The sequence below is a fragment of the Manis javanica genome, chromosome 15 (genome assembly GCF_040802235.1).
Source record: "Manis javanica isolate MJ-LG chromosome 15, MJ_LKY, whole genome shotgun sequence".
NCBI classification, from domain to species: domain Eukaryota; kingdom Metazoa; phylum Chordata; class Mammalia; order Pholidota; family Manidae; genus Manis; species Manis javanica.
Genome location: NC_133170.1, coordinates 86,503,445 through 86,518,197, shown reverse-complemented (window position 1 = coordinate 86,518,197; position 14,753 = coordinate 86,503,445). Strand labels below are relative to the sequence as shown.

The following is a 14,753-nucleotide window of genomic DNA, read 5'->3' as shown; positions in this document are numbered from 1 at the left end:
TCTTTGTTGAAGTCTGGCGAGACCTTCAGTCATGTGATGTGCTGATCCAACCTCCACATGTTAGGTACATGGGCTCTTAGGTCTTAGAGGACAGAGGCCTGACCAGATGGAGCCAGAATCAGGCCTCCTAACTCCTCCCAAGAGAGGTTTTCCTTTGATCAAGTCTTTTTCCTGCTGTGCACCTACAGGGGGTGATGGCACCCGTCTACATTTTATTAGGGCAAAATAAGACAAGTACGTGACTGTGCTTTGAAGAGCGCAGGGCCTGTGGGAGTGAGGATCGTAGAGGTGGTGGTGATGGTGATGGTGATGGTGGCACTTCTGTTCAGCGATACTTGCAGGCCTCACCTGGTGAGGAGGCAGAGGTGGCAGTTGGCTTCCTGCCTGGCCTTGAGCCAGCTTTCCGCCACAGGGTGCATATTTCTGGCACCAGACTCGATTTTTTTGGTCTTACAGGCTTTTTTGCCCTCCTGACTCCAATGTTAAAACAAATAGCAATGGCATAGGCAGTTATTAGCTCAGCTAATCAAGAAAGAGAAGAAAAAGCACAAGTATGTAAAGTAGAAATAATCACAGATATAAATCAAAAGGATGAAAAACTTCTTTGCTGAACTGCTTCAAATAAATGAATGAAGAAAATAAAATTACCAAAGCTGAAAAAAATCTATACAAATGAATTATAGAAGGAATATAGAGGACACTGTCAAAGAGCTAGACTACCAAAAGCCACCAGACTTAGAAGCCTTCACAGGGAAATTGTAACAAACTTTTTTAAGGAGCAGATCGTTCTAATACTATCGAAAATTCTCTAGTGTGTAGAAAAAGAAGGAAACCTTGCAAAATCTTTTTCAAAATAAACCCAATATTTACATCAAAATGTGGCAAAGATAGAACAGAGTAAATTCCTGATCGATCTCCTTTCTGAATGTCAGTGCAAATAAAATAGTGACAAACAGAACCTTCCAATGTGCTAGAATAGCAAAACAGTATGACCAAGTAAGGCTCATTCAGAGAGGCGACGTGGTTCACATTTTGGGAAACTTAATTTGCCTTCTATATGTCAAAAGATCAAAAGGAATAAATTATATAGACATCTTAAGATACTTAAGAGGCATTTTATTAAATTCAGTGTTCCGATCTAAAATTCAGTTAAATAGGAATAAATGGATGCTTCCTTAAGTTGATAAACTACCTTATTTCAAATTGAGTTGAAAAACTCAAGAAATGTATACTTTCATGACTGTAATTCAACATTGTTGTAGAGGTCCCAAACCATACAGTCAATCAGGAGAAAGGGTAAGTTGGAAAGGAGGTGGCAAAGTGCGCCGTCGCTTAGAGACGATGCGATCCTACAAGAGAGTCACTGGAGAAGGTGCAGCAGGCCAGAGAAGGAGACAGAGGGCTGGGTACGCCGACATGATCGGATCGAGTAGCACCGGCTGCCTTCAGAAGGTGAAGAGGAAGAGACCACTCACACAGGTGCAACACCTAGAGCGGGAGAGGGCCTGGAGAAGACGTTTATGAAGAAAAAACCATGAATCCTACTGAGAGACCTACAAGACAGTTCAAAGAAATAACTAGACATGCACACCGTTTATTAGCTAACATGACTCAACAACAACGAGGACAGATCTCTCTCAACTTATGAATGTGACATGAGCCACTTCCAATAACCACAGGAGTTTCCAGAATCAGAGGAGCTGATTCTAAACTTACGCAGGAAATTAGAAAGGAATAGCTGGAATATTTCTGAAGAAGAAAATTAATCGTAGAAAGTAGCCCCACTAGAAATTAAAACTTTAAGCCATAATAACTAAAATTGTGAGGTACGGACACATGACTAGACAGAGCAGTGGGGTACAGCAGAAACCCAGAAATAAGCCCAAGTATTTATGGAAATTTTGCATCAGTGATGAAGCATCAGCTAATCCAAAAACGGGAGTCAGGACCGCCTGCCCTTTGGAAGCAGACCGGGAGCCCTACCTCGCAATGTAGAATTATTTAGTTCTCAACAGCGCAGAGATTCTTTTTTTAGCTTTTTTCTTTAATTTCTTTGGTATTTAACATTTTAGAAGAGTTCATAAAAAGAAGATCTTAGAAGTAAAAAAAAAAAGTCTTCTCTACAAGTGGTGCAAAATTTAGACTACACAAAAATAACATACTGAGGGCAAGGAAAATTGTACCATGAAGAGCCAAAACACAGTATCCTGGGGAAAACACTTACTGCTCATATAGGAATTTTTTTCAAGTATAAATAGGTATTACAGTCACTAATAAAGACCACTAACCAAAGAGAACAGAATAGGAAGGATATGAACAAATAGTTCACCAAAAAAGGAAATCAGATCCTTCTATATGAAAAAATCTCAACCTCCCATTAAAATAATGGTAAATTAAAACTCTAGTAAGGTACAATTTTCATCAGATTGTCAAGTGCCAAGAGATTTGATAAAACTGTGGTGAGAGTCTGGGGAAGTGGGCACTCAGACACTGCTTTTAATTTAAACCTCGAAGGAGGGCACTATAAAACCCTTTACCAAAATTCATCAGTGACTGTTGCACTGCTGCGGTTCCCCTTCCAGGGATTTATCCCGTGTAATATGTGGAACAGCAGGTATGCTGACAGTTGTGAGAGTGAGCACCTTTGAGCAGCTACTATGTGTTCTAAGTGTGTGCTACACTGACTACTTGAGTCCTGACAGTGACCTCATGGGGAGGGTCCTGCCACTCTCTGTTCTGCTGGTAGGAACCTGAAGCCCAGAGTGGCTGAAGTGCCCAGGGGTCCAGAGCTTGTACATGCAGAGAAGGGAGGCCCGGGCGGGTTGGCCTACCCAGGGCTCAGCCTTAGCACTGCAGTACCTTGTCTCCTGCTGCAGCGGTGTCTCCTACAGAAGGAGCTGGGGCACGGCGCGGTCGCCCCTCAGTAGAGGCTGGTTAGGTAGATGATGGCACACCCATATGGCCATAATGAGAGGGAGACCAACCCGCTCTGCGTGCTGCATTAGTTCTGACACGTACGTTTGCACATTTTAATATCCCTGAGATCAGGGTACATCTTATAATCAGTGGCAGCTGACAGTTATATTTGGTAATACTTTTTTTCTTCCTCAGTGGTACATCAAGTGCCAGTTTACCTTAGATTCAATTAAACATCCTGTATGAAGTGATTTGATTTTTCCTTCCACTTTTCTGTAACTTTACAAATTTATTCCATGAAAATACATTGCCTTTGGATCCAGAAAAGAGTTACTGAGAATGTATAAAGTACTTGATGTGGTGCCTGGTATCTGAGGCCTGCTTTTGTTCTTGACGACAGGGACTTCTCCACGGCATTCTTCAATAGCATCCCACTCTCGGGCTCCCTGGCAGGCACCATGCTCTCCTCTCATAGTGATGCGCAGCTGCTGCCCCTGGACCCCAGTACCCCCAACTCCTTTGGCGCCTCGAAGCCTTCCACAGAGCCTGTGGTGGCAGCTGGTGTCAGGCCTGTGGGTGACTCTGTCAGTAAGGACAGGTGAGTGGGTGCACCAAGGCTCGCTCCTGCCCCTGGGGAATGTTCAGATTTGGACACATTTCCAGCGACATAGCCTGTGGCCCCCTTCAATAAAAAAGAAAGAAAGAAAGATATGCTTGATTTCAGATGAGGGCCTCCTTGGAGACCTTGTTCAGGTGAGTCTCGGATACACAGGGCCATGAGGACACCATGTCCTGGGGAAGATGCAGTCCCAGGGTTGGGCTGCTAAGGGCAGGAACCAGCATGAGACTCATCACCTGCTGCAGGGTCAGCCCCACCTCCCTGCAGGTCAATGCCAGAAGTGGCGTAGGCCTCCACTGCACCATTGAGAGCATCTCCACACCAGTCATACTAGGGTGTTCATGTGCGGAGGTACAGGCTCCTCTGACACTAAGAATTACATTTGCTTAGGGAGCCCACATCCTCACTGACCATTACCTGGAAACCACATCAGAAGTCAGAAAGGACCAGGTGAGCATGAATAAGAGCCAGGAACTGTTCACTTAGCAAACATTTGCCCTGTGGCCTGGTGTCTGCAGGGGGTTGCTTCGTGAGTTGTTCCCAGGGAGTGTGTAGGCTAGTGGGGGAAGAGGCAGACATGGGAGCAGAATGGCTCCTAGGGTCCCCTGGGCAGAAATGGCCAGCCATCTGAGGGGCTGGAGAGCGGTCCTCAGGCAGGCTTCTCAGAGGGGGCCCTGCCCAGGGCCCGTCAAGCCACCCAGGGGAAGATGGGGACAGTGGTGACTGCAGAGCCCCAGGCCCCAGAGGAGTGGTGGGAAAGGGGGGAGAAAGCCAGGCTTCTGTGCTGAACCAGGTACTCCAGGCCTCTCGCTACAGTGGGTTCACAGAAGGCTCTGGGACTCACATTTAAGAAGGTCACTCTCGCAGGCCTTGGCACCCAAATTCAGCAGCTGTCCAAGCACAAACTGATACTGTTAGAGTGACTGTTGGCGAGGACAGGGTCGTGTGTCACCACAGCCTCTCTGGGCTCTGGTGTCATGGCTGTGGAGCATGTACCATGTGTCAGGTGTCACATCTCTGCGGGAAGTGTGAGGGCAGCTGGGAAGAGGAGGAGATGGGGCAGCAAGACCAGGTAGGGCGGAAAGCATCCATTGGGGCGGTGGGGGGTGTTGGGGAAGGACAGGCAGCTTCTGACCTGCACAGTACTTCAACGGATGGCCCTGCAGGTGCTAGGGGAGAGGGCTGGCCATGGTGCCTGCCAGGTGTGTGGAGTGGGCTCCAGGCAGGTGGATGTGGTCAGATGGAGACCCAGTGAGTCGGGGCCCGGCATGTTGAGTGTCCTTGGGTGCAGGGGAAGCTGGTCAGCTGTGCCTGAGCCTCTCCTTCCTCTGTAGAGTAGACGGCCAGGGCTCTGGGTGAGCACTTGGAGGAGAGCGTGAAGAATGTGTGATTGTCAAGGTGAGACAGGAGGGGCCATGCAGGCTGAGGATGAAGGCCAGGAGTGGAGTGCAGCTGCAGGCCCCTCTGGGGGCTCCTCTCATCAGGCCTGTTGTCAAAGCGGGTAAAGCTCGTAGTGGAAGTAGCTTTGCATGAAGGTGCTGGATTCCAGCTGTGCAGACGGGGCTGTATGATGAGTAAAAAGTCGGTAAGAACTACTGTCTAGGCCTCATGCTACTCCCAGAAGCTCTCAGCAAAACAGTGGGGCCAGTGTGAGTGCATCTGCTCACAACCTTCCGAGGCAGCCAAGCTGCCAGAATTTTAACACATGAAATTATTGAAGAAATAGGAATAGTAGATTACTTCTTGACTTTGTCTGTGTTTATAGAAGTTTGATGTTTGTGCCTTTCACTTGGCTCCCGTAACGCAAACCCCAGCCTCCCAAGTCCTTGCTGGCTGTGCCTGACACGCTCTCCCGTCTTCTCCGCCCCACCCCCAGTGTGAACGCTACCTCTGCTCCTGCTGTGTCTTCACCCTCCGTGTTAACAACCCCATCCAAGATCGAACCCATGAAAGCGTTTGACTCCCGATTCACGGAGCGGTCCAAGGCCACACCAGGTGCTCCTGCCCTGGCTAGTGTGACTGCGACGTCTGTGGAAAGGTAGGTGGGTCTGTGTGGGGCCCCACGAGACCAGAGAGGGTGCAGTCTTGGGCCAGCAGTGCTGCAGTGCCTGCTTTCCCACCGAGCAGCCTGCCTTCACACGGTGGGGCTGACACCCCAGCCCCTCTGTCCTCAGGAGCCCCCAGTTCTGATGAGAAAGGAACAGCTACTTCAGGGTGAAGGAGGCTGGAAAGGGCTGAGGGGTGGGGTGACACCACAGGTACAAAGGACCACAGCTGGTCAGGGCAGAGGCTGTGCTGAGCATCATGTTCGATGGAGCCCAGGGTTTGCCCAGAGGGGGGCAGGAGATTGGCTGGAAGGTTGGGAGGCTCTGCTGCCATTGCACTGGGGAAGGAAGGGCCTTCTGCTCAGACGCTGACCAGGACGGCGGGCACTCACAGAAAAGGGGTGGAGGGGAGGTGTTTGCAAAGTCCTTCTGACCCCACGCACCTCCGAGCTCTTGCAGGCTCTGTGCTGCCTGCCCGTTCCCTGCACCTCCCTTAGAATGTAGCCCCGAGTTACATGGGCTGTAGCTCTTTATTTCTTGGAGCTGCAGGAGGCGCCCTGAGGTGGCCGGTGCGAGTGTCTCGGCCTCTGCCATCGCCGCACAGCTTCTCTTGCCTCCCACCTTGAGGCAACTAGGTCTTGGCAACCCTGGGCAGACATACCCTGGCCTGTGTCACCGTCAGACAGACACAGGGACATGAGTCACAGACTCTTGGCAATGGCCAACCAGCCCGCAGGTGCCCGATGAAGAGCGCGTTTGTGATGAGACCTGACCTTGTAGTACAGTGTCCTGTAACTAAAGCTGCAGTGTGCTGTTCCCAGGGCTTCATTCATGACCTTGAAACACTCATCTGATTAGGATTTGTTCTCCTGGAAGAATAGCCCTTGGAAACCAGCAGCAGAGGACTCTCCCTTCAAGACAGCTACTGCGTCTGTGACCTTGGTGTGGGACATTGTAATTCGACTTTGTAGTATGATCATGCTTGTTTTAGTATACAGATATGTGTGATCTCTTTTTAACCAGTAGCTTCTCTGTCCAGCAACATGGAGGGTCTAAAAGCATTCCTGCTGCTAAATACTTTGAAATGCTGAATGTACTATAAAACATATCCCTAAAAGACGGGACTAGTTCACAAGAAAGTAAGGGAAGTCTCCAGGAGCCAAAATCCAAGAGTAAACAAAACAGCCAAAGCAGTGGGTAGGACCATGACATGAGTAAGGGGTTAGGGGGTCACTGACCTGGTGACCAAGGCCCTGGAGTGTTAATGGCCACATAGATTCAAGACAGATTCTGAGCTGTGTAGGAGGTTGTAACTGAGACACTAATGTTAGGTCAAGCTGCTTGAGAAAGTATATCTCCAGTGGACCTGGGGGACTAAAAAATTCCTGAGTGGCCACATGAATACATGACCAAGAAGTTGAAATGTCTCAGCCTGTTCTCTGGGTTAGAAAAACAGTCTTCCCCTGAGACTGTACAGCCACAGCCCTGCCCGTACATTGCTGGGGATCAGTTTAATACTACCTGTGTCATCTAGAAATCACCAAGCCAAAAAGTGAACACAAAAAGAGGAGATTCTGGTCTAATTAACACCAGGAGGCTCTTGGCAAAACAAATGCAAGTCCACCATGCCAGGGACAGTCCCCTGACCTGAGGATGTACAGTGTTCCCGCTTAGGAAGCACTGCCCAAGATGCGGACAGATCCAGAGTGACAAAACACGCGAAGAAACCACATTATGCGCGAATGTCAGGAGACATAATGAACAGGAGGCTTAGACCTTTATAAAATTCTGATCATAGAGTTTTCATATGAAAACTTTAAATATGCTTAAAATAATCAAAGACATGAAAGATAAAAAATGTAAGGGAAGAATACACTGTATTATATACAAAAACTGACTCAAAACAGGTCACAGAACTAATATAAGACCTAAAAATTTTAAATTTATAGAAGAAAACATAAATATAAATCTGTGTGACCTTGGATTAAACAACTGTTTCTTAGATACACTACCTAATACATAAGCAACTGAAGGGAAAAATAGATTGAACTTCATCAAAATTTAAAACTTTTGAAATGCTTTGAAGGAGCACTAACAGCAGAATGTAAAGAAAACCTGCAGAATGGGAGAAACTGTTTGCAGGTCGTATCAAAAGATTTAGAATCCAGAATATATGAAGAACTCTTATAACTCAACAGTAAAAAGACTAATAACCCAATTTTGAAATGGGCAAAGAAATTTCTCCAAAGAGAACACGCAAATGACCCATAAGCCCATAAAAAAAATACTGAAGCACATAAAAATTAGCCATCAGGCAAGTACTAATCAAGATCACAATGAGATACCCACTAGGGTGGATATAATGAAGTCAGGTAATAGTGTAGGTGAGGATGAGGGGAAATCAGAACTCTTACAGATTGCTGGTGGCATGTAAAATGGTTCAGCCGCTTTAGAAGACAATCTGGCAGTTCCTCAAATGGTGTTACAGACATAGTGTTATCATGTGAAGCAGAAATTCCACACCAAAATGCATACCTTGGAGAATTGAAAACATGTTCATGCAAAAACTTGCACATGAAATATTCATATCAGTATTATTCATAATGGCCCCAAAGTGGAAACAACCCAAATGTCCATCAACTGATGAACAGATAAGCAAAATGTGGTCTATGTATACAATGGAATATTATTTGGCAACAAAAAGGAATGGAGTATTTAGATGCACTACAACACAGACAGATCTTGAAAACATTATGCCAAGTGAGAGAAGCTCGTCACAAAAGACACACACTGCCTGATCCCACCGATGTGAAATGCCCAGAATAGGCAAGCCCAGACAGACAAGAAGATTAGTGGTGCTGGGGGGGGGGGACGATTGCTGATGGGCAGTTTCCTTTTGGGATTATGAAAAAGCTCTGACATTAGATAATAGTGACGGTTGTATAATCTTACGAACATACAAAAACTACCAAATTCTGTACTTTTAAAAGGTGAATTTCATGGCTTGTGAATTAAAAAAAAAGGAATAATACACCACCAAAAAAGACCAGATAGATGTAGAAATAAACTAAAATATACTTTTGGAAAAGAAAAACAGTGATTGTAATTAAAAAGCCAGTGGACATTCCCAACAGCAGATGAGACCCAGCTAAGAGCATTCGATCTGTTGAGCTGTCTGGTGCTGCACAGGTGAGGAGGTGGAACCTACAGAGAGGCTCGAGATGGGGGATACAGGGAGGGTTCCCAGAGGGCATGCTGTGGCGTAGCTGTCAAGAGGGGGTGGCTGCTGTTCGACAGCTTTGAGTGTGAAACCTCAGTTTGGGAATGGACTGAGTTCTGAACAGAATAAATAAAATTAAATCCCACCTTAGAGAAACTACAGAGCACCATAGACAGAAATCTGTAATGTTCAGTGAGGAAGCCACCCCACAGTTGTCTTGTAGGTTTCCACAGCCCTTGTCACACCATATCCTGCCTCAAGGAGTGCAAACCCTGCTTTGAGAAGCACATAGGATGCTTCTTGAGTTGGGCTTCCAGAAGGCAAAACATGACTGTCCCGGGCCCTGGCACCACCAGAGCCGGTCTTTCAGCAGCTGTGTCCCCATGTCTCACAAGACCTTCAGCCATTCATACAACTCCAAGGTCTGTAGAGTAAGGGACCATCAAGTTTGTCATTCTTGGTTTCTCACTTGAAAACAGCAGTGAACGAGTGCCTACTCAGAGCTGAGCTTCCTGCTTCCAAAGTAGCGGTGGTGTCTAGTAGAGTCACAAAAGCCTTGTGCTAAAATTCTAAGAGAAGTTGTAGTTGGATCCTCATATGAGGAAAATGAAATAAAACAAAACTAGTATCTTTATTAGAGGCTTTACAGAAAGTGCAGCTTTCTTGATATGGCTGTTTTCTTATATTCTCAGTGAAAGCCAAGAGGAATCCTTTAAACCACCCATCAATGGAAGTTTTCCTTTGGGGCAAGTGTCACATGGTCAGGAATAGTGCTCAGAGCCAGACATCCTGCTGTTGAGTCTCATCTCCCCACTTCCTGGTGGGGTGACCTTGAACAAGACACACAGTCTTTCTGAACCCATCTCCTAGGCAGAATGGCTGCCTGAGGAGAACCTACCTCACAGGAGTTGGGTCCTGAGGACTGAAGAGGGCGTGCCTGTAAAACCATGTGCTGAGCCTGGCCTCGCAGTGGCTGGGCAGTGAGGTTCCTACGACCTGACCAGCACGTCTTAGCCTTAGATGAGTCTGGGGACCGAGCGCTACCCCCTTCGGCACAGAGGGGCAGCCCTGTGTGTCAGTGAGCGGTGTAAAGAGGCCCAGGTTGGCCTGAGCAGGCAGGACCTAGGAGGGAGCCAGTCTGTAAGCTGGGAAGCTCTGGCCAGCTGTGCTTTTCCTCAGCTGATGTCAGGTCCAAGGGGCACCAGCGCTCCCGGGGTTCCTGGGTGACTGCTGGTACAGATCCACACAGGCTGGCAGGTGCAGTTCTCAGTGAGCTCCTGGCCTCAGGGGCCCTGAATGGGGTGTCAGGCCAAGCATGAGGTGCGGAGACTGCTGAGGGTTCTTGCAGACGTCCCAGCCACAGACAGTGGAACAGACTGAGTTGGGGCACTGCCAAGCAAAGTGAGGTTCATGGGCCATTGTCGGGATGAGCTCAGAAAGGGATCAAGTAGTTTAGCAACTCATGTGACAGTCACTGCTATGACATTCTTCCTGTATCTTGCAAAACTATATAGTTAGACAAAAATCCAAAAATTTTAAAAAGGACTTTTAAGTGGACTTTGCAAAGTACTAAGGGTTTCCAGAACATCAAGTTACACCCAGAAGTGGGTGCTTTGCCCTGTTGTAGGGCATCAGAAAAATGGAGACCAGCCTCTTTGGTTTCATGGAGCAGAGTCAGAAGTTTCTGGTTTTTCCTATGAGTACCAATACAGTTCAGGACTGTATGTCCTGGGTGTATCTACCCACATTTCTCTGACCGTGGTCTACCAGTAATGAGAACAGCAGAAGACAGTGCCCAGAGGAGGGGCCAACAGTCCTGATTACACTTCCTGGTCAGCAGGAAGCATGCAGGCAGCAACGAGGGCTCTTGGGTGCTGTGCTGGAGTATAATTCATGGAGAACTCCTTGAGGAGAGGTGTCTTTGGCTCAGGGATTCTGTCACGTCCACAGATGTTTATTACAGCATTATAATAGAAAATATTTACTCAACTGCCTCAAAAGAGAAGTGTTGGAGTATTTAACCCTACACCTAAAGGAAGGGGAAAAAGAGCAAACAAAACCAAACTTAACAGAAGGGAAGAAATAATAAAGATCAAAGCAGAAATAAATGAAATAGAGTCTTAAAAAAGTAAGAGATCCATGAAACTAAGAGTTGGTTCTTTGAAAAGATAAACAAAACCGATAAACCCTCAGCTAGATTCATCAAAAATAAGAGAGAAGAGGACTCAGTAAAATCGGACATGAGAAGTGACGACTGACACCACAGAAACAAAGACTTTTATAAGAACCAGGAAAAATTACATGTGAACAGATTGGACAATACAGAAGAAATGGATAAAATGCTAAAACTTATACAATCTTCCAACACTCAACCAGCAAGAAATACAGACAGACCGAGTACCAGTAATGAAATTGAATCAGTAGTCAAGTCACAGGACGCTTCTCCCAGACTTAAAGAAGAGTTAATACCCAACCTTCTAACACTGTTCCAAAAATTGAAAAGGAAAGAAAACTTCCAAATTTGCTCTACAAGGCCAGCATCACCTACCTCTATCTACCAAAACCAAAGACAATACAAGAAAAGTCCAGACCAATACCCCTAACAAACAGATGCGAAAGTCCTCAACAAAACATGAGCCAGCCAAATTCAAAGACACATTAGAAGGATCACTCACCACAACCAAGTGGGATTCATTCCAAGGATGCGAGGATCTTTCCATATCTGCACATCAGTCTGATACACCACATTAAAAAAGGGGAAGGATGAAAACCATATGATCATCTCAATAGTTGCTGAAAAAGCATTTTACAAAATTCAGCATTCATTCATGACAAAAACTCTGAACAAAATGGGTAGGGAGGGATATCTCAACATAATAAAGGCCACGTATGACAAACCCACAGCTAACATCATACTCAAAATGGCAAAAAGCTGAAAGCTTTTCCCTTAAGATCAGGAACAAGACACTTTTATTCAACATAATACCGGAAGTCCTAGCCACAGCGATCAGCTTAGAAAAAGAAATAAAATATATCCAGATTGGTAAGGAAAATGTGAAATTGTCACTATTTGCAGCACTATGTAAAGTATTATATAGTATTACATTGAAAATCCTAAAGACTCCACCAAAAAACTTTCGAATTAATAAATGAATTCAGTAAAGTCAGAGAATACAAAATCAATATACAAAAATCTGTTGTGTTTCTAGAGATAAATAATGAACTCACAGAAGTTAAGGAACCAATACCAATTATAATTGCATCAAGAAGAATAAAATATCCAGGAATAAATCTAACAAAAGAGGTGAAATACCTATATTCTGAAAACTATACAACACTGATGAGAGAAATTGAGGAAGACACAAATAAATGAAAAGGTATTCTACACTAATGGATAGGAAGAACTAATATTGCAAAAATGACCATAGTGTCTAAAGCAACCTACAGGTTCAGTGCAACCCCCATGAAAATTAACAATGGCATTTTTCTCAGAACTAGAGCAAATGATCCTAAAATTTGTGTGGAATCACAAAAGATCTTGAGTAGACAAAGCAATCTCAAGAAAGAATAAACCACCTGGGGGAATCACACTCCCTTATTTCAAATTATACTATAAAGCTACAGTAATCAAGACAGTATGGTATGGGCACAAAAACAAACATAGATCAATGAAACTGGAAAGAGCCCAGAAATAAACCTATGCTCATGTGATCAATTAATATGTGATTAAGGAGGCAAGAATATACAATAGGGAAAAGCTCATCTCTTCAATAAATGGTGCTGGGAAAACTGGACTACATGAAAAAGAATGAAACTGAATCATTGTCTTACACACTGTACACAAAAATAAACTCAAATGGATTAAAGACCTAAAATAAGACCTGAAACCGTAAAATTCTTGGAATAAAACATAGGCAGTACACTCTTGAACATCAGCATTAGTAATTTTTTTCTGGATATGTCTCCCCAAGGAAGAGAAGCAGAAACAAAAATAAGTGGAGCGATATCAAATTAAAACGCTTCTGCAAAGCAAAGGAAATCTTTAACAAAATGAAAAAGTATCCTACTGTATGGGAGAATATATTTGCAAATGATATGTCCAGTAAGGGGCCAATATTCAAAACATACAAAGAACTCACACAAATCAACACCAACAAAACCCAAATAATCCAGATTAAAAGTGGGCAGAGGAACTGAATAGACATTTTTCTAAGGAAGGCCTAATTTCAATATTGTTGTCTCAGTCAACAGGAGAACCCAAGGAAAGGGAGAGATGGGAATAGCCAGTCAATGGGGCAGTCAGGACGCACAATGTTTTTTGATAAATCCTCTGTCTTTTTGTGGGCAGTTCATGGCACCCCAAAACAATTACACTAATAACCCCAAAGATAACTGATCACAGATCACCATAACAAATATAATAATAATGGAAAAGCTTGAACTGTAGCAAGAATTACCAAAATGTGATACAGTAACATGAAGTGAACAAATGCTGTTGGGAAGAAAAAAAAAGCTCAATGCAGGATTGCCACAAACCTTCAATTTTTAAAAAAACACAATATCTGCAAAGTGCAGTAAAATAAAGCGCAATGCAATGAGATATGTCTGTGTCTTTCTCCATGTCTGTGTCTTTTTTTCTTAATAGACTAATTTTTAGAGCAGTTTAAAGTTCACAGCAAAATTGAGCAGAAAGTACAGAGTTCTCATACATCCCTCCATCTCCACTGTGTTAATAATTTATGAATCTCATGGACCAATGGTCACCCAAAGTCCCTAGTTTACATTAGGGTTCACTCTTGGAGCTGTACAATCTGTGGGTTTGGACAAATTTCTAAGGACAAGTACCCACCATTACCGTGTCAGAGCAGTCTCACTGCCCTCAAAGTCCTCCGTGCTCCGGCTGCTCATCTTTCCCTCCTTCCAGCCCCTGGCAACCACTTGTTATCGTCTCCATAGTTTTCCCTTTGCCGGAATGTCATAGATTTGGAATTATCCCTTTAATCTATGTATTTATATTTAAACTGAATTTTTTGTAGACCACATAATCTTCAGTCTTTTTTATCCTTTTCATCAATCTGTGTCTTTTAATTGGTATATTCAGAACATTCACATTTAAAGTGATTATTTGTATAGTTGTATTAATATCTACCATATCTTGAACTGTTTCTATTCCTTACACTGTTCCTTCTTTTTTTTTTAGTCCACCCCGTCCTTTTTCTGCCTTCTCTGATTTTACTTGAGCATTTTTATATGCTTCCATTTTTTCTCCTCTCGCATGATCTAACAATACTTTAGATAGTTAGGTAATGTACCTCTTACATTATCTCTCAGCACATTATACTGCTTTTAAGATTTTTTTTAATGGTTGCCCTACGGTTTGCAATAAACATTTTTAATCTAAATACACTTTCAAAAGATATTTACCACTTAAACATACCTATGATAGAGTATTCCCAATTTTTCCTGTCCATGCTTTCTAACATTGCTACCATTTATTTATTTCACTTATTTACAAACTATAATCATTCAGTACATTGTTGCTGTTACTAGTTTAAACAAAAAGTTCTCTCTTTTAATTAAGAATAAGAAAAACGTTTATATTCATTTATTCCTTCTCTAGTCTTGCTTTCTTCATGCAGATCTGAATTTCTGACCTATATTTCCTTTGCACTAAAGAACTTTAATCATTTTTTGCCAGAATGGTGTGCTGGCAACAAATTTCTTGTGGTTTTTTTTGTTTGTTTTTGTCTGAGAAAGTCTTTATTTCTCTTTCACTTTTGAGGTATAACTTCACTGGATATGGAGTCCTAGGCTGGTGGGTTTATTTTTCAGATTTAATTCTTACCTTGTCCCTTATAGGTAAAGTGTTTTTTTCTTCCAGTTTCTTTCTAGGTTTTCTCTTTGTCTCTGGTTTTCAGTAGTTTGAGGGTAGTATGTATAGGTGTAGTGTTTG

General features: G+C 43.9%; 1 protein-coding gene across 11 annotated transcripts in view; it reads left to right on the top strand.

Annotated features, from left to right (window-relative positions):
- The window catches only part of HIRA (histone cell cycle regulator), an 88,874-nt gene that overhangs the window by 47,787 nt on the left and 26,334 nt on the right, over window positions 1-14,753 (top strand). For all 11 annotated transcript variants that reach the window (XM_036993327.2, XM_036993326.2, XM_017675870.3 and 8 more), the window contains 2 exons: window positions 3,317-3,514; window positions 5,412-5,573. In XM_036993327.2, the coding sequence (XP_036849222.1) occupies window positions 3,317-3,514; window positions 5,412-5,573 (360 nt within the window). The remainder of the gene's footprint in view (window positions 1-3,316; window positions 3,515-5,411; window positions 5,574-14,753) is intronic.